At 42.6% G+C, this 27,907-nt stretch overlaps 1 protein-coding gene across 8 annotated transcripts in view; it reads right to left on the minus strand.

Annotated features, from left to right (window-relative positions):
* Nucleotides 1-27,907, minus strand: part of RAF1 (Raf-1 proto-oncogene, serine/threonine kinase) — a 64,336-nt gene that overhangs the window by 1,770 nt on the left and 34,659 nt on the right. For 4 of the 8 annotated variants that reach the window (XM_039708459.1, XM_039708458.1, XM_039708457.1 and 1 more), the window contains exons 2-18: nt 26,784-26,839; nt 18,282-18,497; nt 17,454-17,566; nt 16,376-16,478; nt 14,644-14,801; nt 13,617-13,715; nt 12,033-12,186; nt 10,568-10,627; nt 8,410-8,437; nt 8,191-8,318; nt 7,058-7,175; nt 5,585-5,669; nt 4,544-4,720; nt 3,692-3,738; nt 2,204-2,322; nt 858-989; nt 164-298 (exon numbers count right to left, since the gene is read on the minus strand). In XM_039708459.1, coding sequence (XP_039564393.1) covers nt 164-298; nt 858-989; nt 2,204-2,322; nt 3,692-3,738; nt 4,544-4,720; nt 5,585-5,669; nt 7,058-7,175; nt 8,191-8,318; nt 8,410-8,437; nt 10,568-10,627; nt 12,033-12,186; nt 13,617-13,715; nt 14,644-14,801; nt 16,376-16,478; nt 17,454-17,566; nt 18,282-18,488 — 1,863 coding nt within the window. In that variant the 5' untranslated portion in view covers nt 18,489-18,497; nt 26,784-26,839. The remainder of the gene's footprint in view (nt 1-163; nt 299-857; nt 990-2,203; nt 2,323-3,691; nt 3,739-4,543; nt 4,721-5,584; nt 5,670-7,057; nt 7,176-8,190; nt 8,319-8,409; nt 8,438-10,567; nt 10,628-12,032; nt 12,187-13,616; nt 13,716-14,643; nt 14,802-16,375; nt 16,479-17,453; nt 17,567-18,281; nt 18,498-26,783; nt 26,840-27,907) is intronic. The other 4 variants (XM_039708462.1, XM_039708463.1, XM_039708461.1 and 1 more) reach the window with 4 other exon arrangements.

A 27,907-nucleotide genomic window follows, 5' to 3' on the forward strand; every position in this document is an offset into this window, starting at 1 on the left:
CCATGGACTCAGAAAGTGCCAGTCCAACCAAAACACAAACTGCGTTATCAGTAAAGACAGAAACCGGGCACAGGCTGCACCTCCCTTAACCAGAATTTCCATCTGAGCAGACCAGTGTGTGCTAATGGCTCCTCATAAAGCCCCAGGGCCTGTCAGGGCTCACCTGTGGGAACAGAGGTCGCTCTTCCCGCACTTTCTTCAAACAATCTGCTACCAGCCTCTTCATGGCCTTGGGGCAGTTCTTGTACAGCTTGCTGAGGTCTGGGGAAGCATAGCCCCTGCCAACCATGAAAATGATCTGCAAAGCAACCACGCAGAGCACAAAAAGCAGGTTACACAGGGGCCTCACTGCTGGGCAGCTGCAGTGCCCCCCGGTGAGGAAACCCACAGGGCACCAGCACAGCCCTGCAGCTCTGCCTAACAGCACAGCTCAGGAAAGACCAAACACAAAGATTCAATATTCCAAGGTTGCACAATAGTTACTGGGGGTTTTCCCTTAGTAAAAAGCACCAAATCCCATCTTCCTGATGTAGCAGCAGGATATTTAACACCAAAATGTGACTTTCCTATAACTGCAAATGTAAAAACCAGTATTTTACTGTGCAGCAAAAGCTGTAACCTGGGAAAAAATTAACAGGGCACTTCAAATGTTTATGAACAAAGTTGTTTTTTTTCCTTTGAGTAGCTGGACTGTCAATACTGAGGTGAACACTCAGTTACACATTTACTGCTGAAACCAAGCAGGTTGTCAACACCACTGCAGCTGGTTTGCATCTGTGTTTACCCTGCACTTCTGGAGGCCAAGGGGATGTGCCAGGGGCAGGAATCAGCTGGAGTGCTCCCAGAGGGTGCCTCACCTGATCTCTGTTGTTGATGTGGGAGTAGGGCAGCTCCCCTGTCATCAGCTCATAGAGCACTATTCCATAGGAGTAGACATCTGACTGGAAGCTGAAGGGGTTGCTGTCCTGCATGCGGATCACCTCGGGGGCCTGCCAGGGCAACAAACCATGAACAACAGCAGCACAGGAGGAGAGAAAGGATTTGGGAGGCAGAGACAGTGAGCTCAGCTGCAGTGAGTGAGCAAAGGGCACCCCCAAAGCTCTGAGTTTACCTAAAGCTCTTGGATGAGTTCAGGCAGGGCTACTCCACATCTTATCAAAAATATCAAAACAGTTCAGAGCACACAAAAATATCAATGCTTTACTGAGCAAGCATTTTGCCATTACAAAAAAAAATATTAGTATTTGGATTTGCAACATTTACTGACTCCTGTTGCATCTCACACAGAACTGAGCCTGAGTTTCACCATCAGTTCTTAAACTGGGATCAAGGTTAAAAGGGAAAAATACAAAATTCTTATCTCTTGTAAGTTGATACCAAAACATGGTCAGGAAATGTGAAAGCCAAACACAAAACAGCACATATTGAACAGATCAGGGAAGAAATGCAGGAACATTTTAACAGATTTGCAAATTATGAAGCTTCTTAAAATAAACAGTCAGATGAGTGAAAAAACAAGGTGTGAACCACCAGAGGAACTTTCCCAATGGCTAAGATCTTTTCTCCCTCCTAAAGAATTCCCTCAGAATTATTAAGCAAAGCACTAAAGTACAACAGCACAAAAACCTTGATAAGGGATCACAGGGGCTTCCAAGGAAACAGAAACAACCTCCCCCCATGACAGCTCAGCAAAGATGGGCCATAAATTACTAAAATAAATACAATTTTTTTTAAAAGCCTGCAATGAGCAAATATGCAGGGTTTTTTTCCCCAAGGTCTGTTTCATGTTCACAAATACATTGCATGCCATTGGGTAAATTAGTTTTAAATCCTTTTATGGAAAGTTTTTAAAAACTTGGCTTTTTGTATATTTTTTTTTTACAGAAAAGAACACTTCTGCTTCTGGAACTTTGTTTCAGGTGATGTGTGTATTTTACAGAGCACAAAACAGTCTTAGCCAAGCATCCTGATATTTTTAATACACATGCCCAGATATACTGGCAGCCCTAAATATTTAAAACAACTCACAAGCCCCAGGGGAGAGTCCATGGGTGCCTGGTGCCTACTTTGCACAATTAATGCCTCCAGCACTTCCATTTTAACTTGTTCTACACAGGAACAAAAATCCACACAGGACTGACAGAGCTGAGTGCTCAGGACAGTGCTGAGGGGAGTATCTCAGAGGAGGGAATGTTGTGCTCACCATCCACAGGATGGAGCCCGTGGGCTGCTCCACCTGCTGGGATCCACTCCACCTGGATTTTACTGTTGCCAGACCAAAGTCTCCTATTTTCACTGTGAGGCCTTCATGAAGAAATATATCTGTAGGTTTGTTAAAGAAACTGCACAAAATTGAGTCAACAGTTCTGTGGTTTCTGACCTGAGCAGCAAGTGCTGCTTGTTTTATTGAAACCTGCTGTGAGCTGTGTGTGAAACAAAGGAAAAGGGTTTCAAACCAACATTTAACACTAAACCAGAGCAGATGTTCCAGCAGCATTTGTAGATTTATCTTTATGGTGAGCTAGGACAGAAGTCAGCAGTTCATGACCATCCATGTCTGCAGCTCCTTAAATAACTGGTGTTCACAAGTCAGAAAAGCAAGAAAAAAACAATTACAAGGAGAAGTAAGTATCAAAAGTATCAAGTAGGTACAAGTACAAAAGTACTTGTAAATATCAAAATAAAATCTACTTCCATAAAGTTCTGTGGCAGATCTCCTGAGGTTTAACTATGATTTTAACTGGAAATACAGCCACACTATTTATAATTATCTCCTTCATGCATCTGTCTGTTACTGATCCCAGAACCTTCGTTGCTGGGGTTATTTTAAGAAGTTATCATTCAATGATTTCACTTAGGAATGCTGCAAGTTCAAAAATATAGAGTCAGTCATGTTTATATTTCTGAATTTTCTCATTTGTAGGTCAGGAGCAGAGCTAACTTATTTCACAAAAATGATCACCATTACTAGGAATCACAAATTTCTGGCCTCCTATGCAGTAAAATAATTGGGGTGGTTTTTGTTTAACTGAAAATGGAATCCACTGACATTCTGAAACTACTGAACTTGGCAGATTTTTTGTATGATGACATTTGCCAAAACATCCTGGTCACATTTGATGGAAGGAAGTTCCAATTCCCATCTCCAAGGATGTTCTGGTAATTTCAACAGCAGGCATTTCAAAGGTGAAAGAAATCAGCTCACATTTTCCCTCCAGATGTGTTACTGAATATATATTTTTGCATGAAATATAATGGTAAAAGGTTGCTTTTCCTTGAGTTTAAAGTAAGATTTTTGGCTTCATTACTGCCAGCTACATGAGGAGTTCTAAATATGTTAAGAATACACGAGAGACAGAAACAAACCCATGTGTGCACACAGAAGAACAGGCACACACACCTCCCATCAATGAGGGGAGCAGCATGTGGGTACCAGAGGACTGAATAAACCCCACTTCAGTAAAATAAGAGACTCCTGGAGCACAACTGTTGCACATCTTTACCCCCAGAGTGGTAAACAAGCACAGATGTTCTGTGGAAGTCCTTGCTAGCTCATCAACAGGGATTGCCCATCAGTAGTTACATATATAAATATATTTTAAATAGCTGTTGCAGCCCCCACAGAAAGCAAGCTCCACATTACCAAGAAACCCCTCCCTCCCTGCAGAGAATGAAGACTCAGGAAGGATACTATTGGATTTCATGTCTCTGTGGATGATGTTCTTTGCATGTAAATAGCTGTGAAGGGAAAAGCACAAGAGCCATTAGCAGGGCTGCTCACAACCAGCATTTTCATTCCCCCCAAGACAGTTTATTCACTTTTATTACACACCCAACCCCTTCTGGCTTTCCGTGAGGCTACTTTGGGAACAAAGAAATGGAGCTGTGCTCAGTGCAGTGGAGAGATGCCAGGAAGGAGTGGCACAAGTTCCATGAACCCTGGAAAAGTGGGGCTGTCCTCACAGCCATGAGCTCTGTACCCTGTGCTGGAGCTGACTGTTCCAAAGTGCCCCATTCAAACGTGCCCAGCTCCTCAGTCTGACTGTTCCAAAGTGCCCCATTTAAACGTGCCCAGCTCCTGGAGTCTGACTGTTCCAAAGTGCCCCATTTAAACGTGCCCAGCTCCTCAGTCTGACTGTTCCAAAGTGCCCCATTTAAACGTGCCCAGCTCCTCAGTCTGACTGCAAACCTGGCCTGAGCTACAATGAATGAGCTGTGGCAGCAGCAGCTGCTCCTGTGCTCCCAGCATCAGAAGCAGGCTGAAAGCAGAGAGCTGGAAATGCTTCCAAAAACATCTGTGTGAGTCCTGGGGAACAGAGCAGCCAGCCCCCATCCCACAGGCCATCAATCAGCGTGTGTCAAACACTGCAGTGTTACACTAACACAGGGGAGGAAAAGCCCCTTCATTCTGAATTTACAGCAGCATTTCATCTGCTGCACTACAGCAAGAACTCAGGATGGACAAGCAGATAAAATAGAGAAAATATAAGTGGGGGGAGGGAGGAAGGGGGAAAGGAGGAAGGGGGAAAGGAGGGGCACTCACTCCATGCCCTGCGCGGTCTGGCGCGCGATGTCGATGAGCTGGAACATCTGGAACTTGGTCTCCTGCACGTGCAGGTGTTTGTAGAGGCTGCTGCCCTCACACCACTGGGTGACAATGGCCAGGTTGTCCTTGGTCATGTAGCCCATGAAGAGCAGGATGTTGACGTGCCGGGTCTTCCTAACAGAGGAGCACCAAGAGAAATCAGTGGCTGCACCAAAAATGCTTCCCAGGGCTGCTCAAAATGCACTCCTGCTGAAGGCATTTCATCTCTGCAATCCCAGGTCAATGTGGGAGAGAAGTTTGAGTTTACAAATAATTTAAATGTTCCACAGTTGCCATTTTCTGTTTTTCAGCTCATCTTTTGCTTTTTAGTTACTATATTTCCTTTCCTTTATTAACCTTTTAGTTACAATACTTCCTTTTAGTAAGCAACAATTAAGAAAAGGACATCTGAAAATTCAAATGGTTTGACATCAACAAGCAACAGTCACACTTGCAAGTGGTGTTAAAAGTTACTGGAATGACAAAAATCACCCTGGAAGCTGGGAAACAGTGCTAGCTTTAGGTGGAAGACTGAATTCCAAGTGAAACCAAAGGACAGCTATAAACCCTAAAAGAATTATCAGATAAGGAGATGGTTTTTTATGTATCTACTTGGTTCATTTTCAGGACTAACATCAGACAGTAAAAAACCTCAGGATCTGAAAGCAGAGAACAGTTGCACTGATCACATGTTTAAGGAAAAAAAAAATGCTGCAATTTGAAGAGGACCTTCAAAATTCAAGACTTGAAGAGTTCAGGTGTTGTCTGGTGGTGAGGATTAGGGCAGAATTTATTAATCCCCACCTGCACTGCCCAGTGTGGTCTGAACAATGTGGATGTTAAGAGACCACAAAAATTCTCTGAACTTTTTTGTTCTTCTCTGGAAATCTGCTTTTTGTTTCTGTCACACACAGAATGTTGGCCAGAAGGCTCCAGGAGGGCTGGAAGGCAAATGCAGCACCTGGAATATCAGAATTCAGCAGTGGAACACCAGCTCACCTCAGGACAGCCACTTCATTCCTGAAAGCCTGGAACTGTTCTGGGGTTGGGTCAACAACCTTTAGGATCTTCACTGCTACATCCCCTGGAAATGCAATTACCACAAAAGTTACTAAAACTGAAGCTTTCCTTTCCTCTTCAAAGCAGCATTAATAAACAATGTCATTAAAATTCCTCATCTGGGCACAGCAAACCTCTACTAAAGGGTCAAGATCTTCTGGCAGACAAATTTCTGTGTTATTAAGAAATTAATTGAGCTGAATTTCAGTCTAATGGAAGAAGCCATTAATTAATTATTCCCACACCTCCCTTCTATTTTTAAGGGCTATGTTGGGCTAGAATCCTTTTTGCAGGACATATGTACACACACCTTTGTGGTTTTATTATCAAATTTAAATATTGAAGTGTTTAAGACATAAACTTCATTTGAGCACATTAGAAATCCCAACAGCTCTCTTTCATGCAGAATCTCATTAACTATTTAATTTTTGAAGGGGTGTCAATGCTCTATTAAAATAAATCATAATATTAATTTAGTTTTTATTACAAAATCCTACTGAACTAATTTTTCCTCTTGATTTCTGTGTCCCATTTAATTTCCATAATGAAAATCAGAGCCTGCTCATTACTTTTAGTGTAACAATAGTGCTTCCCTTGCTGCTGACAGCATTTGGGCTTTGAGACATGCAAGTATTTACTCATTAAAAATAGAGGGCAGCAGGTAAGTTTCCAGGTTTGTTTTGTCAGGCTTTTTTCTGACAATACTGCCATTTAAATTAGAGCCTGGAGGGTTTTCTGTGTGTTTCTCTTCAAAATCACAAGTCATGAATTTGGAAACAAATTCTGCAGCTTTGCAGTGTGCCTGTTTTCAAAATAGTCCCACTACCTGCAGACCAAACTCTCACATTCATCTTTCTTCCATTGAAAAAACTCCCCAATTTATGCTGATTTCCTTTCCATCCCACCTTGAAATGAAGCATGCTAATTAAACCACAAAGGTTATAATTGAACAGCAGACTGTGGAATTTCCCAGCTCACAGAAAATAAACCCTTTTCAGAAAGCAAGCTGGGGTGGAACATGGGAGTGAAGAGATCAGTGGGGTGAAAATGGAGATGCAGTAGTGAGATTCAGGTTTTGGTGTCTGGGCTTTGCTCTAATTCCAGTGCTGCTCCTACACAGCAGTTCCTGTTTCTGCCTGTTCCCTTGGTGAAGGACGAGCCCCCAGCCCCCCTAAATCCATTCTCCCTGTTCCCCTGGTGAAGGATGAGCCCCCAGCACCCCTAAATCCATTCTGCCTGTGCCTTTGGTGAAGGATGAGCCCCCAGCACCCCTAAATTCACTCTCCCTGGTGCCTTTGGTGGCAGATGAGCGCCCAGCAGCAATAAATCCATTCTCCCTTTGGAGGCAGATGAGCACCCAGCACCCCAAGATCCATCTTCTCTGGGTTGCTGTCCCCCCAGAGCACGACTCACCGTGCCACTTGCCCTTGTAAACTGTCCCAAAAGAGCCTGAGCCTATCCTGGTGGAGAGCATCACTTCACTGGCTTCTATTTCCCAGTAATAACTGGAGTCTCTCTGTCCACGAGGCCTCTGGAACAACAATTCACAGGGATTTCATTTTTAATCACCTGTATTATACACACACCAAAAAAAGTAAGTAACTTCCTCTACACAAGTTCAAGTTGACCTGAAACCTTGAGGGGTTTGTCCTGTAGTTTGGATTTTTGTTTTTCTCCTCAGTTTGGGAAGGCAGTGGTGGTTTTTAGCAAAAAACCCAAACAAAAAATCACCCCATTTTCTTGGATGTCTTGAACTGTTTATCTTGAAGATCTGCACTAGAAAATTAAACCCTAATCTGAGATCTTAAAAGGGACATATATTTTATGATCAATTATTTAAAAACATCTGAAACATTTAAAAAAGTCATTTCCTCAAAAGCACAATGCTAAAATTCTGGAACTCTTGCATATTTAAATGGAATAAGCCAAACAGATGAGAGCAAAAGTCTCAAATGTCTAAGTGAGCAAAAACTGAATGCCACTGAGCAACTGTGGTTTCCTTGTGAAGGCTTAGAAGCCTTCCAAAATTTCAAGATATTATCAATTATTATTCTAACTTTTCATTCTTTCCTCCCACCCCTAAGTTTAAAAGCAAACCTTTGAGGGAAAGTTGCATTTTGTAAAATCTGTTTTTCCCTGAGACATTTGACTGTCCAATGGAAATGAAGGCATTGTCAATATCCACTTTGTATGGAAACAACACAGTTCAAACAGAGCTAACAAAGCCAATTTTAAATATATTAAAACTGGATCAAAAGGATGCAACCTCTAAAGATTTAAAAGGTAATCCTTGGACCTGCACTGACAATGTCACACCACTGCCTGAAATTAATTTAACACTCAGAACACTTTGTTCTGAGTATTTATAACCCAAGGCAACAGTGCCATCACTCCCAAATTAATTACAATAAATTGCTCCTGTATCCACAATGCAGAGCAACCCAAGATTAGCTGCACCTTTCAGTGCAGAAATTCATCCCAACACACCACTCCTCCCAGCACAGTGTAACTCATTTTTAAATTAAAACAAACATCACCATACTTACAATTTTGTTTTTTTCTTGTGTGTTAGATCCAGGGGCTCTCTCTCTTTGGGCTGGGACTGGGGTTTTAGGCTGAGACCAGCCAGTTGGGCTCATATTGTTAGGACTTCCAGACAGAGCAGAGGGTGAGGCTTTAAGACAGAAACACAAGAAAACAATTGATGAGCAAGGAAACAACGAAACCGAACCATATTAGGAAATATTTAATTTTTGAACTCATACCTGATTCACTATGGCTTCGAATTGCATCCTGCAACAGAGAAAATGGATAATAAAGTTAATAAAGGAACAAGGAACACACCAAGGAACAAGCAGGGCTGGTGTGGCAATTGCTGGGCCAGTTTTAGTGCAATACAGTTCTGGCCAGCAGCTCCAGGATTGGGGATCTGTCATCACACCAATCCTGCAGGAAACCCATGCAATTGTGACTTCTGACAACAGGGAAGAGATTCACAGCATATTGAAAGGACTGCTACCAAAAAGGAAAGAGAAAAAAGGGCACAAAACAAGAAGAACCAGCAGCAATAGTGTCTGCATTCCCCCTGCACTTCATGCTCATGATCCAGGTGTGGACAGAGCTCCTGGGATGGCCCCTGCCCCAGGGAACACCTCCCAAACAGCTTCTGAGCTAAAGCAGGACTTTTAAACCCCCCCAAATATTCCACCTCAACATCCAGTGTGAAATAACTGCACATACTGCTTCAACCCCCAAAAAAGGCTACACAAGTGCCACTACACAAACCCCTCTTCTTTTCCAAGCACATTCCCACAGGGAATTTGGCATTTGAGCAGTGTTTTCCCACAGGTCACCAGGACAGTGCCACAAGTGTCACCTCATGCCACGGGCACAACACAACTCTACAGCCATGCACAAGAGAGAACTAAGCTCTGACAAACAGCACTGCACAGCTTCTCACCTGCCTTTTGCATTATCCCAAAGTACAAACAGGAAAGGGAAAATATCCAGGGACTGTGTGAGTACAAAGCAAGAACATGCACTACAGAGAGGTTAAACACTGTCAACGTTAACAGAAGTCAATGCAAATTCTCTAGCTAATTAGTAGAATAATAAATGTAAGATTTCATAGGAGGACAGAACAAGCCCACATTGCACTGCACAGTTTCAAATTATTATCCTTAGCAAAGATTCAGTTATGGAATACATTGTTTTAGCTAATTAGTTGCATTCATCCAGGCTGGACTAAGTACAGCATTCTTGCAGATTGCCACTGCTCCACACCTGAGTGGATTAAAATCTGCATGAACAACCAATGAAGAACTCCTCAATTTCCTAATTCTGTTCAATTTAAGGATAATAAAAACCTTTCAGAACCTGAATAACAAGTGACTGGTTTTGTACATCAGCCTGAGAATGTAACTGCTTTCAAGGAAGCTGGCAAAGGATGACTAAAGAATTCAAATTGTTTCTCATACTTATCCATGTGGAGTTCTTACTTTGAAAAAGTATTTTTGAGCTTCAATCTTGATGTGAATATTTGTTTATTTGTTTCTGAATTCAACAGCAAACAAACCAAACCCCCTGTTCTTACAACACAAGTAACACCATCCCCAGTGCTGTAGTCTGTCAACTTTACTTTGATGGGAAATAAAAACAACTTGTTCTTAATCTTAGGGCTTTGGATGGGTACAGTCAATAAAAACCATTTCCAGAGGGGAAAAGCCATAAATGGATGTGTTTTGAGAAGGTTTTGCTTTAAAAGCTGTGAGATCCCATGCATTCTAACCCAAGCCTATTCACATTCAGAGGAGGATGAATTCAGCCAGATAAACTGAACGTGAAGCTCTTTATCAATTTGCCTCTTCCAATTAACAGCCTCAAGATTTGAGTAGAAACATGCTGGAAAGATGCTCATCAGATCAGGTCCAGATTAAACACTTCAGGTGGACACTGCCATGGCTTACAAGTTACAGCAATCCTGTTAATCTTACAACACAAGTAACACCATCCCCGGTGCTGTAGTCTGTCAACTTTACTTTGATGGGAAATAAAAACAACTTGTTCTTAATCTTAGGGCTTTGGATGGGTACAGTCAATAAAAACCATTTCCAGAGGGGAAAAGCCATAAATGGATGTGTTTTGAGAAGGTTTTGCTTTAAAAGCTGTGAGATCCCATGCATTCTAACCCAAGCCTATTCACATTCAGAGGAGGATGAATTCAGCCAGATAAACTGAACGTGAAGCTCTTTATCAATTTGCCTCTTCCAATTAACAGCCTCAAGATTTGAGTAGAAACATGCTGGAAATATGCTCATCAGATCAGGTCCAGATTAAACACTTCAGGTGGACACTGCCATGGCTTACAAGTTACAGCAATCCTGTTAATCACAAGAAAACAAAAGGCACCAAGGAAATACCTACTCTTCCCCTCAAACAAAAGCGTCTGCACCAGGAGCTGGGAGAAGCATTCAGGCTGTTATTCTAGGCCAACACAGTAAAAGATAAAAGAAAAGAACAGAGGAAGTATAAAAAATATTTCTAAAAATTAAATGTTAGGCTAAATGAAAGAAAAAGTAAACTATTTGCTTGATAAATTATTATTATGTGCAGTAAAATCTTTAAGTATTCCTGCTCAAACCCAGAGTTCTCTATCTTCAGGATCTATCCTTGGGTAAATAATTTTTTATGATGGTTTTTCTCTCTGCTAGTTTCTTTCTGCATGGCTTGGGGCCTTTTAAAAGCCCTTAGGACATAAAAACTATTTTTATGGTAATGTGAAGATCCAGAATAGAAAGTGTTTCTGGCTTTACTGCTCTGCATAAAAAATAAAGAAAGTAATGTCTCCTTAAAGACTCATCACTCTACCAGGTCAGTAATTCAGATTCTCTTGAGTGCTTCATTGTGGTTTGTGCCATCAGAGATGGTCAGCCCAGCCTCTGAACCAGCAGAAAGGGCTGGGAGCCAAAGAACCCAAAGAGAAAGGGAGGACACCTTCCCCCATAAACGCAGCTGACACAAAGCTCTGACAAAAAATGCTTCCTGGGACTGCAGAGCACTCTTGTTCTGCTGCCAGGGTCCAGAGCAACTCTCTGGATCTTCACGTTTCACACAAGTCCATAAATCACCAGCTGAAGATGCAGGTGAGCTCAGCAGTGAAAGGCTTTTGCTTGGCCTCCAGTTTTTTAACTATTCCAGAGGCAAAAGCAACAATCAGAGCTTCCTCTCTGTCCCAAGCCCTGCAGTTCAGCACCTTCCTCTGCCAGCCTTTCCTGCATACCAGTTTGTTAAGGTTATCACAAAACAAAACTAAAGAAACCCAACCACTTTAGGCCTGATTTCCAAGAGTTGTCCCTCACTGACAGCCTATGGTAGGAAAATAGAAGAAAATGGTGCTTGAAGGCAAGAACAGCAGAAATAGTCTCAGAGCTGGCTTCAGCCCACAGGCCCAAAACTGTCATTAATTCCATACAGGTGTAACACAAAACAGATCCCCAGGTAGCTTTGACCTGAGCATTCCAAGTCCAAGAACTACACCCAGACTTAGGGCACCTTTAGTCTGATTTCTTAAAAATACCAGCCTCCCCACAAACCCAGACTTTTAAATTTGGAAGAACATTTTTACACATGTCTAAATAGCATTTCTTCACAAAACTGAGCTTAACTGTTAAGCATCTTTACACACCCCTAGAATTCACCAATTACTCCAGCAAAGTTGATAGACAGCGAGAATTAATCATGTATGAACTATGCAAATGTGTCTCCTGAACTCCTCACCATCAGCCAGCTGAGGCAGAGAGTGAGCAGAGGAGAGAAGGCAGCAGGAGAAGCAGGCAGTGCCTGTGGCTGGCAGTGCAGCCCAGCGAGCCCTGCAGTGAGCCCACGTTACCTCGATGATGCGGCTGTCCACAGGCATGGTGGTGCTGACCATGTGCACGTTGGGGGTGGACGTGGAGCGCTGCCTTTGGGACAGAGAGCCCTCAGAGGAAGGGTTGGAGGGGTTGAAAGTGAAGGCATGAGGTGTAGAATACCTGTGCTGGGAGCTGAGAAGGAAACAGAGACAAAGGGAGAGTTGTGGTTATTTTTTTTTCCCCTCTGGCAAGTGAAAAACACTGTTCAGTGTAACCTGTCCAAAAGCAATACACACACAATTCCAAGCAGAGGAAAAGCTGGGATTTACACATCAACTAAACTACTTGGTCAGCTGAATCAGTCCCAGTTTAATTTAAGAAATAAATTTGAAAAAACTTGAAGATCTTGTCAGTTCACATATTTTATTAGTGTGTTTAGCTGTTTTTGCTGTTAGGAATCTTGCCACAGTTCACCTCAATCCCCATCAAATCACATTTAATACACTGCCAAAATACTGGCTCTGAGAGATGAATTCAGAACTGTGAAACTAAACAAACTGCTCATTTCAAGCCTGTTAAATGCACAGCTTAAGAGCTAAGCCCTGAATTTGTAAAGCTTTGCAAGACTGTTCAATGGTTTGCACAGAACAGCCAGCAAGGAAGTCATGAAACCCAACACCAGTTAAAAGGAGGCCAAGACTAAAATCCAGCTCAACAAAGAGTTATAAATCACAGCTAAGGCCACTCAGACCATAAGGATCCCAAAACACAAATGTATCTTAACTGAAATGGGCCAGCCTTCACAAAACCCTTCAAAAGATCTATAACATTAATAAGTCATTGCTCAACAACACTGGAAACAAGAGTAAGATGGCAAAGATCAATTCCTGATGCAGTTCCCATTAAAATAAAGAAATAAAGAGATAGAACCATTTACAAGTCAGCTACGTGCTCTGTGCCTCATTCCTGACCAGACTGTTCAAATGGGTGCAGAAAAAACAAAAGCTGGCCTGCTCTCTTCAGCCTCTAGAATTTCAAGGGAAAGAATACAGGCACGTGTTAGGGTCAGGGGACAGGCCCCTTGGAAAGGGACACAAGTTTCATTTCAGCACTTAAAACTATAGGAATGTTCTCTTTAGGTATCAGAATTTTCTTTTAGAGGGGCATATTTTCAGTTCCCACTGTTCTCTCCTTACACTCCCATCTCTCATCATAATATCAGACCATTATTTTAGTTATGGATGTGAATCATCCACCACGAGACACAAACTCTCGATGCACACTACCTGATCAGATAAAATTAATTCACAAAAATAGCAAAAGGGAGCCTTGCATTTTCTTAGGCAGAAAAACAAAGGTCTCCAAAAAGCCTTTAATACTCTACCATAAAATTTGAAAGCTAAAAAAGTGAAACTATGAAATCTGAAATCAATGCTTTGGTGGATCTAAGAACAAGAAAGAGTTGTCAGTGATGAAGTGGTGTTGCTGCCTTGCACATTCATCCCAACCTTCTATCAGATTGCTCTGCTTTGGAGGAGCTGGGGGTCTCTGACTGCTTTGGACTGATTGTTTTGACAGAAGTGTATTTCCCAAAAGAGAAATGACAGGAAATACAAGCTTACCTAACAGGTATCCGGGAGACAGACTCCCGCATCCGTCTCATTGTCAAGGGAGGTAGTGCAGGGACACCACTGTCACTGACATTTGAATTTGGGAACAATCTGAAATATCAACAAAAACAATTACAACTTCAACTGCTACACTACCTCCTGTACAATGCTTTTGAAAGCTGAAATTTTAAAGGGCTGTTTCTTTGCAGCATGATTAACTTCATGAACACATTCCTATCTTTACATCGTGTTTTTCCTGTGTACAGCTAAAACCTCTGCCTTCAGACTCCCAAAGAAAAATTCCATGTGTTCTTTCCAAACTTGAGACAAAATCTTTTTGTATCAGACTTCAGATTTTCCTAAAAGGGTACCTGACACAATTAAGTTCTATTAAAGCCAGGTAGCACCAAGTGGCACAAGTCATCCTGCACTCTCTTAGTATGAGAAAATGCAGAACCACGTGACCAAGTTTAGTTATAAAAAATTACAACCACTAAGACACATAAAAACAATTACAGGCTTTAACACTTTTGCACAAAAGGAATTCTAACACAATAAATTTCAACTTTTTGTTACTGGTATTAGGAATGTATTATCCTCCATCTGTTTTCTCACCATTCACCATCCTCACCGGTGCCAGAAGCTGAGGTGTAGAACAGGTGAACACTAAAGTTTCCAGCAGCTAAAATCCAACTGAGTCATGGCCTGGTTGATTCCTAACATGTGTTGTGTGAGAGGAATTGCTGTCCCCCTGCTCAAACAGAGAGCACTGGAGCAACTGCCTGGTCATTCAAGGTGTTTGTTTGCTTGTCCCAGAATATTCCAGTCCAGAGCAAGAACAAACTGCAGTTGATGTGCACGGCCTTTTCCCCTGGGAACAGACACTCATTGCTGGCTGTTTCATGAGCTCGATCCACAATTCTGCACACTGATCACAGGGACTGCCTTCCCAACAACCCAAAAGGATCTCAGTGATCAGAGACACAAAACCAGCTGTCAGCCAGAATTGCTGCTGCCATTAGAAAGGAGCAGTCCTTACAAGAGCTGCCTGATGTTGCTCCAGTCCACACACATGGTTGGCACCTTGGTGCTGCAGTGCTCGTGGAATTTGTAGCCACACGTCTGACAGCGAAAGCCATTGAGCAGGAACTTCTGGCAGATGTCACAGAAGGCAAGCTTCAGAAATGTCTTCCGAGCCTGGAAAACATAGCCAGTGATTAATCCCAGCTAATTAACTCTTCATGAACTGACATTTGGATCTTCAGAGCCCGACAGAAATAAATAGCCATGCTAAAATGCTGTCAGAGCCCCCAGGTTGCTCCTGAGCTTAAAGCCACACTCAAATATTCTATCACGGATTTCCAGTCTGGTTGGAAACCTGGAAAGTTTAGAAACACTGAAGGCTTTATTTATGAAACAAACAAACAAGGGAAAAAAAGGACAAGTGTTCTGTCAAATGCAAAAGCAAATTTTTGCTCAGCAAGGTGACAGAGCTGTGTGAGCCAAGAGCTGGGGGTTTTGTTTGTTTTCAGTAGCACCAAAGAGATGAAAGAGGATCAGACTGGAAGGCCCACCTCATTTTTTTATTATCCAAAACTCTTGGTGTTTATGACTAACCAATATCCTTTGTATGAGAAATACTATTTCTTAGTGATCAAAATAATAGAAGGAATTTGTATTTCTTTAAATGGCAGCCTAGTTTGTTTTTCTAAAAGCTTCTGAAGTATGAAAAAGAATATTAAAATGAACCAAGGGGTTTCTTCCTCCAGAACCTACTGGAGAGGAAGGCTCCAAATTTCAGCTTCTTCCAGACCTGGAGAAAAACATTCATTTTCTGCTGACCAACTGCAGATGACATTTTCTGTAGATTTTTTCAAATGTAATGTAGAAGCAAAGTGACTTTCAGGTTTTATAAATCAAGCCTAACCTTTCTAATGCATGTAAATTACAATCCTTTAGGATTTAGGATTACCACAATGTATTTCTAGAACAAAACAAGAAAAAAGCTAAACTATGGGAACAGAGTTCCTTCACAGGGAGAAGACAATAACACAAGGTAAAACTGTTAGAGTTGGGCATTATCTCTTTGTAAAAAAAGAATTTTAAAAAAATTTTAAAATTTAAAAAACCCACAAAGTGCAAAACCACCTCCTACTTATTTTTGTTTTGTGTGGAATAAATAATCCATTTTTGAAAAGGAACTACAAAGTAAAGCCTTTCATTCGCCCATAGAATATTCTTGTCAAATAACAAGGCAGCGTCAGCTCACAAAATAATGTCATGACCTGCAGAATTAACAGCACCCCTGAATATCCAGTACAAATAATAAATATTGGACCATCAGTCCAATAAAGCTGCTGAACTTATCCAGCCTCTTTTGACTGATGAGCTAGAGACTGCAAATGTAAATTTTCTCCCTTTTCTGGGCTTTAAAGACATGGTTATCTTACCACAAGTTAGAGCCACAGGTATTTATGTAAAATAAAAATGGCACTCATCAGACCTGTAAAGAACATGCACAATGTGAGCTTTTGCCAGTCTGTGACACCTGGGGATCAGCAGGGTAACAAACACAGTTCTGGCATTTCATTGCAAATTGATATTTAGGGAATGCAGTTTGTGGGGAACAGGGGTGAAGGAATCAACCACAACTTCTGCAAATCCCTGTGTCCAGAAAGCCAGAAGCTGTCTAATGCCCAAAACATCCTTTGGCCAAATCTGGGGTTCAACAGATAAAACTCCCAGCAGAATACAGAGCAGGAAAAGCTTACAAAATTGTGTGTGGTGAGTGGGACATGGTCGAGGAAGTCCACTCGCAGCTCCTCTCCAATCAGGGAGGCAGCATCTGTGTTCCAATCCAAACGCACTTTCTTTCTGGAACACAAAATGGGGACAACAAACTCACTTTGGGGGTGTCTGGCCTCATCAACACTTATGTCTGGTGAGTTTTCTTGAGTAAACTGAAAACAAATACACAAAACAGCATGGCTAACTTCTTACAGTGAGCTAGATAGATCTCAGTGTCCTTCACTCAAAAAATCAGAAGCAACTTGGAATATATTGCAAGTCACCTCTTCTTCTGCTCATTTTTAACATTTCTTTATAAAATATTTGACATAAAGCTGACCCGGAAGCTTTAATGGAGTCACAGAAATACTCTCATAAATGTAACAGAAATTATGAGTGACGCCCTCAGTGACACAAAAGCCATTATTAGGTTTTGGTGACCCCAGAATGGCCTCAGTTGCTCAGAGATGTAACCCCACAACTGCCTGAGGCTGCAGGGAGCTTTAAGGCCAAGCCTGAGGAGGTGTGAAGTTAAGAGATACCTTCACTCCCTCAGCTTGTAAAACAATCAACTGGTATTTAATAGCAGCATCCCCAGTCCCACAAATAAATAAGGAATATCTGAAGTGAGACTGAAATCCAAACATTGGGAAGCTGTAGAGGAATGCAGAGCCTTAAAACTGAGCACATAGAACTGTTCAGGGAAGTGGGCTAAGAACCACTGACACTGAATTTACCAACTACAAAGACAGCACAGAAATGCACCTCAAAGATAAGGAAGGCATCACTTCATCTAGATCATGGCAAAACCCTCAGTAAGGGGCTGCAAGCACTCGAGTGAACCCCCCCATTTTAATTCTTTTCAATATTTAGCTTTAAAACAAAAATGAAATTGCCAGTACACAGGAAGCTGACAGTTACCCTAGAAGACAGAAAGAAAGCAACACAAAGTGTTCACAACCAAACTGCTTTAAGACAAATTAGCCAGAGAGGAAGAAAACATTACTGCTGCTATTCCAAACCCAATATTTTACATTCTCTGGGAGGAAGTTTCACTCTTACCCTTTCGGTTCAGCAAGAAGTCGAAAAACAGCGCAGCACTCTGGCTGCAGCCCCCTGACCTTCAGTGCCTTCATCAGACAGTCATGCAAGGTCATCCCATTCCGCACGTTCACCTGCGACCAAAGGGAAAACCAGCACAACATTCACACACTGCTGCACAATTTCTTCAAGCTTTCCAAGAGAGGAAGACCCTTTTCCCATTTTAAGAAATTCCATGAGAACTGCACAAAGTGCACTCCTGCAAAGGACATTCTGAAGCTATTTTATAACTTCTCCATTTCTTACAATGACTGAGTTTCTATGAAACAGGATTTTACACAAGTAGGCAGCCTACAGAAGGAATAGAAATGCAGTCAAATGGAGCTACCTCAAGTACAGAAAAAGGCTTAATTTAGATTTCAGGAAACTTTGGGTAAGACTATTATTAGGTACACTAAGCTCCAAGAACCTGAACAGAAGTGTTCCCTCAACAAGTTTCACTTCGGCTTTAACCCCCGCACTTCACTGTGGGCATCCAGGCAAGGAAAATTACAGGAGTGTCACACAGGCATCATTGTTTAGGTCAGCCAACAATGCCTTTTCATGTGGAATATGCTCATGTTCTTTAGAAAATTCACAGCATTGAGGCAGAGCAATAGAGCTTCTCAAAATACAGATACAGCACATGTTTAAAACAAAACACATCCTCTAAAACCAACCAACTGCTGACCATCACTCAATCCCAGTAAGACCCTTTTGAAGGAGGGCATTTCTGGTGCCAGACCCACACGCCAGTGGCAGCAGTGGGAGCAGGGCAGCATTTGTGAGCTGCAGGCAGCACAGACTCACCACAGTGCGCTGCTTGTTGGGCAGGAAGACACGGATGGTGTTGCTGGTTTTGGACGTATCCGAGATTTTGCCGTCGTCGGACGCCCGGCGCTGGTACCCAAACTGCTGCACGATGGTGGGGGAGATGCAGTTGGGGCCATCAAAGACAGAATCCTTCAGCCCAAACCCATTGCTGATGGTCTTCCAAGCTCCCTGGATGTGCTCCATTGGTGCGGCCTAGGGAAGATTGGGAGAGTCAGGGAAATGGCCAGGGCCCTCCCTCTGTAGAGCTACTGTCTCTCCTCACACAACAAACCTCAGCCTTTTCTGGAAGCATCTGAAGCTGCCCTGCCTTGTGAGGTGATCAAGCTACACGTGCAGGGTACAGCTCAGCCACAGCTGCACAATCAGCATGGCTCCTGAAAGCATTTCACTTTGCACACACAATCAGAGCAGGAATGGATGTGTAACTCTTCCCTCTGCGCCTCAGAGGCACAGAGCACTTCCCCAGCAGGGTAATCCACACCATCAGTGCCCGAGGGAAGATGATCAGACTGCAGAACCAGAGAATAGCCTGGACTGGAAGGGACCCACACACTCACCCAGCCCTGGCCCTGCCCAGACACCCCAACAATCCCACGCTGGGAACCCCTGGGAGTGCTCCTGGAGCTCTGGCAGCCTCGGGGCCATGCCCATTCCCTGGGCAGTGCCCAGCACCCTCTGGGGCAGAACCTTTCCCTGAGCTCCAGCCTGACCCTCCCTGGTCACCAGAACAAAGAGCTCTGTAGGAGGCCAGCACAGCAGCCCTGAAAACCACATATGCCACACAAGCAGCAGCCCAGACTATCAAGGAAAGAGACTCAACAGGGATCACAATAAAAAGAATTAATTAAGGAATCGATTTTTAGCACTGATTTTGATGCTTTGGTTATTTGTGGGGGTTTTTTATACTAACTCAGTTTACATAGTGTGAAACAGCAAAAAAAATTTACTCAACCCTCACACCTACTATGCTCAGTTATATTTCACCACAAATAAACCTGGGGCAACTGGGATTGTTCAGCCTGGCAAAGAGAAGGCTCCAGGGTGACCCAGCTGAAACCCTCCAGTACCTGAAGGGAGCCAACAAGAAAATGGAGAGGGATTATTTACAATTAACAGGATACAGGGAATGGCTGCAAACCAACAGTGAGTAGGTTGAGATGGGATATTGGGAAATATCCCTCTCCTGTGAGGGTGGGCAGGCCCTGGCACAGGTGCCCAGAGCAGCTGTGGCTGCCCCTGGATCCCTGGCAGTGTCCCAGGGCAGGCTGGACATTGGGGCTTGGAGCAGCCTGGGACAGTGGAAGGCGTCCCTGGATGAGATTTGAGGTCCCTTCCAACCCAAATCATTTTATGATTTTACAAACATCTTCCAATGCAAGGACACCAACAACCCCCTCCCCTGCACACTTCCAAACCAGCACACATTTCTGCACATGCAGGGACAAACATAAAAGTATCACTTTTTCCACAGCTATCACTCCAAATTATACTCAAACATCTTACTCAAAATTAGGCAAAACCAAAGCCAGTACTGAAATCAAACCTGATTCAGAACACCCAACACTGACTGAACTCCTGTCAGCAGCTGCTCAAGTCTCATTTCATGTGTGGTCCTGCACCTCCTTTGTGGCAAATTATTTGAACCCTCCAATACATTTCCTCATGTTTATGTCAGAGAAAAGCCAACAGTGTTTGTTTCAGTTGAAGAGTTAAAACAATGGAATTCTTGGATAAAAAAGACCTCCACCAACGTTAATTGTCCATTCTGGGGTGCCCAGAAGGATAAGCTGAATTTCAGAGTATTTTCCTTCACAGCTCTGAAAAGTCACAGCAGATTTGCAAGTACCTTTGATCCAGACCTCAAGCCAGGTCTGACCAGCAGCCAGAAAGGAAATGTAACAACAAAGTTCCAGAGAAAGGTTTGGTTTAGGTGAAGTCATTACCACCACATGCAAAGCCCAGAGAGCAGAACCCTCAGCCTCAAAGGGAACTTTGAGTTCCTGAGTATCTCCTTCACTGACAAGGCACATACTGCCAACACAGCCTCACCTTCCCTCCTGCCAACCCCTGGCACTCCTCAATCCATCAGCTCTGCAGGTCCAGTTGTCCAAAGGTTCAAAATGTTTAAATGTCAGTAAGATTTAAGCTCCACACCAAATCATCTAACAGAATTGAGATACTTGGATTTTTTATTTTTATTTAATCCATGGCACATAAATGAAAAGTTTTATATTTGATGTAAAAAGGGAATAAGGAATAGGAAGACACTGAGACATTCTGAAAAATGAGAGATAAAATTGAGGAATACTACCAAGTTCACCACACATAAGCATCTACAACACCTCACAATTCCTAGGCACCAGAAAGGTGAAAAACAAGTTATGTTCAGTTACAACACCCACATAATGCACATGGCAGCTGAAAGAGTAACTACTGAGACGGCAGCAATAAAAACTGAGATAAACTCTTAGATAAGAGGGGAACGATGAAACCCAGAGAGCTTCTCCTAACTTATCCCCCATGGGAAACTCCTTTGTTCACCCTTCCAGGTAACAGATGAGACTAAACAAAATGAGGAGTTCAACTTGATTTTTCTGCTCAGCTGAGCTAAGGAACAGCAGGACAGCCACCAAAACCTCCTTGTCCCTGCTGACAGAAGTTGACAACACCCCAACATTACAGCCCTTATATTTAATATTTTGATATGCTGCCAACATTTCCTGAAAAATTCCAGAGAAAGCAGGAAGTGACAAAGAATTCAAACTTGCATTTTGACAAAAGATAAGCTCCATACCCAAAAAGTGACTTCCCTGCTCTCAGGGTGTTCTCTCCCCCAAACCCTGCACGCTGAGGCTCAGCCTACCAGGGAAGATCACAGCAATGTATTTTAAGGTTGTTGCACACACAGGAAAACACAGACAGCAACTGCTCTCAGCCTTCTGTAGATCCAAATGTCAGTTCTATCTTTAATTAGGCATTTGCATCCTTCTCTCCCAGGATCTTTGCCTCAGGAAGTGCTGGCCAGTCTCAGAAGCGGCCATGTCAGGCACAGTCCTCCCTCCCAGCAGTGCCCTGCCCTCTCTTGCCATCCCTTTTGGCTGAGGATTCAGTCCCTGGCAGGCTGGATTTGCTCACAGGTGTTGAGTTCTTTCCCTAGGAAATGGATGTACCACACACACCACCCTCAGCTCTCCTCCCCAACCTCAGGGCTCTGGGTGCTGCTCGGGCACTCGGGGAGGAGCCAGCACCAAGGGAGAAGATGGGAACAGAGGTCAGACCTGGCCTGGAGCTGGCCAAAGCCTGCCAAGTGGCCTGAGGGTGGAGGGGCAGGGGAGAAGAAAGGGAAGTTCAACAGATCTCCACAGTCTCCTGGGGAGAGACAGGGAATCCCTGCTGGAAAGCTGCTAAACCTGCTCTGGCATCCACTGTGCAAGGGCTGGCAGCTGGAAAGGTGGAGCTTGTTCAAGAAACCCAAACTGTCCTGCTGCTGACTCTTGCAGCTATTCAGAGCCAGCCCTCTGAGGGTGCCAGAGGTTCCAGGGCCCCAAAACACCTCCTGACCCGGGCCATGAACAGTCTGGTTGAAAACACTCAAATTCTGGCAGAGCACGGGCAGCCAGGTTCACTTCTCAAGCCTTATTCCAGATTTTTGTCATGGAAGAACAAACAGCCAGAAAAGCTGCTGCTTAGGAGGTGACTTCTAAATGACTTACACTTTTCTCCTGCCCTCCAGTGCAAAGAAAGCTGGCTTCAAATATCAATTTTGTATAAATCTATAAATATTTGTATAAATCTATACATAATAAATATTGATTTTGTATAAATCTATACAAAACCATCCTCTTGGAACTGCAGCAGCTCACTGCATGCACAGGTAGGAGAGAAGAGCATTAACATGGCACCTAAGTGCCCAGCTTAGGGCTGACAAAAGTAACATTTAATGACACAGCCTAACACTGCCCATCCACACACCATGTCTGCCTCACTCAGAGCCCTGCATGGGCACAACAGCAGAACACAAAGCAGGGAGAACACCTCTGGCCACAGGTCTGAGGCCACCTGAACAGGTAATTCATGCACAGAGCACAGCCCACCCTGCAGGGTCCTGCAACCTGGGTCCTGGCAGCAGTTTGATTCCCTCTGGGTATTTTGCTCCAAGCACTAATCCATTAAAGGCATTTTTACTCACTACACTCAGCATCCCCAACATCCACACCAATTCACTCCAGTGAAAAGATGTATGAAACTGTTCTAAAGATAAACTGAATTTAAAATAAAGGAGGAAAGATTTTACAATGATGCCTTCATAACTATATTCTTCTTAGGCTTGTCTCTTCCAGAAAAAAATTGCTTTTCTATCTTTAATTTAATTACAAGCATATTTCTGAAACATAATCGTTACCAGATACTGGATTTATGTTTATACCATGCTCACATAATCCACTGCCAGCTGGATGTTTTCATGTATATTTCTAAAAATTTTCTTTCAATCTTTTCTTCCTGCAGCTCATCACTTTCATGAAAATGACTTCAAACAGCCTTTCTCCAACTGACAAACTGCAACAGCAGCATCCGAAGAATATTTTAAGATATTAAGTACATCAGTCCCCTTCTAGATCCAGGACTGCTGGGAAACTGATACTGATTGGTTTCATATTAAACGTTCAGCCTAAGCAGAAAAATAATGTCATTTACTGCTGCAAGTCCCCCGGGAGTTCTGCACACTGGGACCAGGACTGCACTTTTCATTAGTGCTTTCTGCACACATTACAGATTCTGCTAATGAATCACTGGAACAAGCATTAAGCCAAAAGCAGGGAACAGCTCTGGAATGTGCACATCTGACAGGAACAAATTCCTGGAGATCAGTCACTCATATACAATCAATACATTCATGTCATTCATTCCAGCTCAAAAGGTATGGGAAGCTACTCTGACTTTCCCCGTGAGCAGGACAAACTGCTGGTCTGAACTGTTAAAAGTTTCAGTCTCCCTCCCTAAGAAATGCCAAAACTGGCACTGAATGAGGCTGGAAGCTCACATGTTACAAAGCTGAACGCTCACTCCAAAGTTTAGGTACTTTGTCCTTGCTTTTTTCTGGAACAAACACCCAGAGCTTTTAAAAACACGTCAAAACATTCCCCCCCCAGCACGCAGGCACTGCCATTTTTATCCACACCAATTCATGGAATTTCATGTTTCATGGAATACACCTACAAACACAGAACAGCACAGAACAAAGTCCAGAATCCACTACAAACTGCACACTTTTGTCAGTAAATAGAAGCTTGAAAAGCTGCTTATAGAAGCAAAGTTTTCATCTCTGACACAAAAGATCAATGATCCATTTAACTGTGGCCTTTTCTTCTCCCACACAGCAATTAATTGATCTAGTATTGCTTGGGTGATCAACTATCTGCGGGGGAAAAACAGAAATTCAAACCAGACAAATCTCTGTTGTGATCTACAGCAGCATTTTTTAAAAGTAGCTTTTCAGAGCAGTAGAGGATAAATATGGACCCATTCCTATTTTAATAAATAAAGCTGTCATCTATGGAAATATGAATGCAGGGCATGAGTTGGGATCAACATAACCCAGGCAGATTCCTCTCACATCTACAAGGCTGGTGCTTTTCCTTCACGTGTCCTTCACTTTAAGAGATCACTGCCAAAAAACAAATTCCTCCATTAAACAACTGACAAAAATTAAAAATTAACAGAAGGAAATGTCAGTGTTCAGGGAAAAAAAAACAAAAACAAACAGAACAAAAACCAACAGAAACACATACAATTTCTGCCTCTGCTGTTCTGATCTTGGAAGTATCTTCTCTGCTCTTTTTCTTTATTTATCAGAAGTAATCTGTTTTAGTCACTACTTCAGCTTTCAGGGAAAAAATAACATTGGTTTTCTAACAAGTGGGCCCTACAGTAAGGAGGACATAAATGACACAACTCTCAACCTGCTTTCAGACTTATTCATTTTAGATTATTCATTTATTATTCATTCAAAATTAGTATCTTTTTGTATTTAAAAGCTGCTGTCAGATACAAACTCTGGCTAGTAAGCACAAACCAAGTCAGACTCCCTGGCTGCAGCAGGCTGTACTTTGGGCTCTGCTTAGCAGGAATTTGTCACCAAAACAATCTGCACCTTTGGCCACCCTATGCCTGCTCCCTGTTGGCTGTAACAGCTTGGGGCTACTTTTCCCAGCCAGATCCCAGGAAGATCTGTTTGGTTTGTCCTTTCCACACAGAGCATTCCATGTCAGTCACACATTTTTTTCCACATGATATTTCTATGAAATTCAAATGTGAGGCTCTGAGTTTCCCTACAAAGCCACAATTCCTACATTAGAGAAACAGCAGCACTGAACACCCTGTATCTAAAACAGGGATACAGAATCCAAAGCTTTGCCTTTCCCAAAGCAAAAAACCAATCCCAGGTGAAAAGTAAAATGCAGCAGGTGTTTCTAATCAGTCAGTGTTGCTAAATTGGATTTAAGTACAGCTGCAGAGTTTATATAGATTCACAAAGAAGTTTATGGAATTGCTATTGAAACAGTAGGAAAGGAAAACGCAAGCAAGGAAAGTGCTCATAGATTTTGTACAAGTTTTGCTTAGAAAGCACCAGAACTCTGTCATCGAATAAAATTTCCACTTTTCTTTCTAGTATAATATTTAATAATTTTTAATTTAATGTGCTCTTAACATGATGAAGACTATTAAAGCTGAAGTGATATTTAAGTTGTGCTCCTTTTTTAATTCAGTAAACTCAAAGTCATCACTAGAAACAAAAAGCACTGAACACTGCCTTTTACAGCTGATTGTATCAGGATCACATTATTTGACAGTCCTGTCACTCACACCACTTCTTTCTGTGCCATAATGTTCTATTCTGTCAGGAGAATCCTCCAAAGGGAGATTTACAGAGTCATCTCTGCAACGTGGGCCTTGGACTGCAGACAGAAGTGGGACTACAAGTGTTTTGTCTTTCTTTACATGGTCAAAACACTGGCCAAGTCTTTTTTCTCCCCCAAATCTCTCAATCAAGTGCACATACCTTCCCAGCCATGTGCCTATTTGCATTCTGCACTTGCTCATGCCAATTGTTCCCAGTCTGAAAGCCCCAAACTGTGTTTGCAGTTGCCTGGAACTCATCCACTTTACAGCACGGATGAAAAAAAGTTACTCAAATGTCAGCAATCCACCAAATGCCCTTCCCACACGAGTTCTCAAGGATTAAACAAAAAAGTGACTGAGAACCTCAGCACAAAGAATGCCTGGCTCTGTCCTCCCTCGGCCGCATGTAGGAAACGCAGCAGCACTGAGAACACCCCAGACTGAGAGCCTGGAGAGAAGGAACAGCCTGAGGATTCTTCAAGCAGCTGCTGGGAGCTGTGCTCACATCTCACTGTACAGAAAGGTGCTGTTAATCAGCACTGCAAAGCACCAGGCAGTGCTGAGTGATCTGTACATCCAGCAGGACGCACTGGCCCAGCCTGCCCAGGTGCTGCCTGCCTTCACCAGGGCAGCCTGCAGCCAATAAATGGATGTGATGAAATGTGGGCTCTGTGCCAGGCCTGCAGTGCCACGTGGAGGTCAATAAAGGGATTCCAAGAGCTTGGAAACCTCGTCCAGACGGGCAGAGGGCAGGGCACAGGGACACCAACACCAACGGCCTTGAGAGATCTTCTGGAGGAGATGAACAAAGGATTCTCCCTTGTATTTTATAAAAAGAGGCACCTGGGAATAGCTGGATATATCCTTCCTGGACAGCTGTAACAACTTTATTTTCATGGTTTGTATGCACCTGTATTTGCCAAGAAACCTGAATAAAATGGCAAATAAAAACAGACTGTATTTAAAAATTTAAGACTGTATACAACAAAAAATACTTAAGACTATGTCAAACACCTACTGTCCTGAGAGCCTCTAAAAGAAATTACGTTCCATTTTAACATTATCTTATTAAATACACCCATGAAATTACAGTTCTGGTTTGGGTGGGTTTTTATTTACTTAACAAAGTGCCATACCAGCCTTTTTGTTTCAGAGATAGAGTTCGAAGATAATGTCACAGACAGATTTACATTAGGTCTGGATTATTCCCAACAGACCTGCAGTTGTGTGGAAAGGCAAATGCTGTTTGGAGAAGACAGGCAAATATCAAGAGCTGAAGGTTTAAACTGAGGAAGGGTTTTTCCCCTGCAAAGTAAATATCCAGGGAGACTGACTCAAGTAAGAGCTTAAGTTAAATACACAATTCTGATAAAGCAAATCCTGTAACAACTGTCGCTCCAGATTGAATTTGTGGCATTTTGCAAAAAACAAAAAGTGGATTTTAGCAGCAGTGCAAAAATACAGGCAGAGAGGGGCTGAGCAGTTTCCCTTTCTGAAGGGAAGGTCCAGAAATCTCCAAAGAAAGAATGGGGCAGGAGAAGGAGGAAGGGAAAGATAACAAGAGAAAGTTATTTATACCTTTAGTTTTCCTTTCAGCAAATGAAGTCCTATGACAAAAGGATGAAGCACATCATCTGTGGAAGACAAAAAACCAACATTTTAATAGAAAAACATATACATGCACTATATATCAAATAAACAACAAAAAAATTACAGCAGTGATACATTATCATCCTTGTACTTTCAGTCTTCAGGGTCTTCCAGCCTTTCATTATTTCATGCAGCATTTCAGTGTAGGAGACACAGAGTCCACGACAAACAAATGTTACCCAGCTCAAAAGCATTTCATTCTTATTGCAGAACATCAGAAAAAATCTTTTACAGCTAAAAACTCACTGAAGTAAAAATTAAATAGGAGTTGAATCGTCCCTTCTCACACGTCAGTTCCTCACTCAGACAAACACCTTGCTGACTCACAAATGTTGACAAAGCTTGGAGACAAAACAAACAAACAGTAATAAGCAGCCAAGCCTCTGAAGGCTCTCTGTATCTGCATAAAAGCACCAACTGTAAGAAGAATTCCTAGGGAGGCTGAAGAAATCTTGATGGGATCATCCCCCACAAAGCTTTCTCTTCTCCAGACCAAGAAGTCTCAGCTTCTTTCTAAAAAATGCAAGAAAAAAATCAAGAAGAGATCTTATATTGCCAGCTCTCTTCTGGTTAGAGGTATCCCCTTTTCTGGACAGAGCAGACAGGGAAAAAACTAAAATTGATAAATAAAAAGAAGCTGCAATGATTTTACCAAGACAGCAAACTCTCAAAGATTACCAAGAAACCAGATGAATGCTTTGGGACTTCTACCTTGAGCCATTTTCAGTCATTTTAAAAGTAAAATCTACTGACAGTCTGAACTGTGGATTTACCCTGCTTACACCTAGCACACCTGTCTCCAACAAACATGAAGGAATGTGGCACTGTAAATACTGTAAATATGCCTTCCATCATGGAAAAAGATAAGCAGGGAGACTGGGGAGAAGGAAAGAATTCTGGTTTTCTCACCAGAGGAAAAGGTGAGACCTTTAGTTACAGCCAAATAGAAGAGAGAGCAATGAGTCACTAAGATGGATAATGCTACAAAAAAGGAAAGAAAGGAGAGAAAACTGATGGGGAAATTTCATTTACAGAATGAAAACCCAAGGCAT

Source organism: Passer montanus, unplaced genomic scaffold (assembly GCF_014805655.1).
Source record: "Passer montanus isolate IOZ18808 unplaced genomic scaffold, ASM1480565v1 scaffold202, whole genome shotgun sequence".
Classification (NCBI taxonomy): domain Eukaryota; kingdom Metazoa; phylum Chordata; class Aves; order Passeriformes; family Passeridae; genus Passer; species Passer montanus.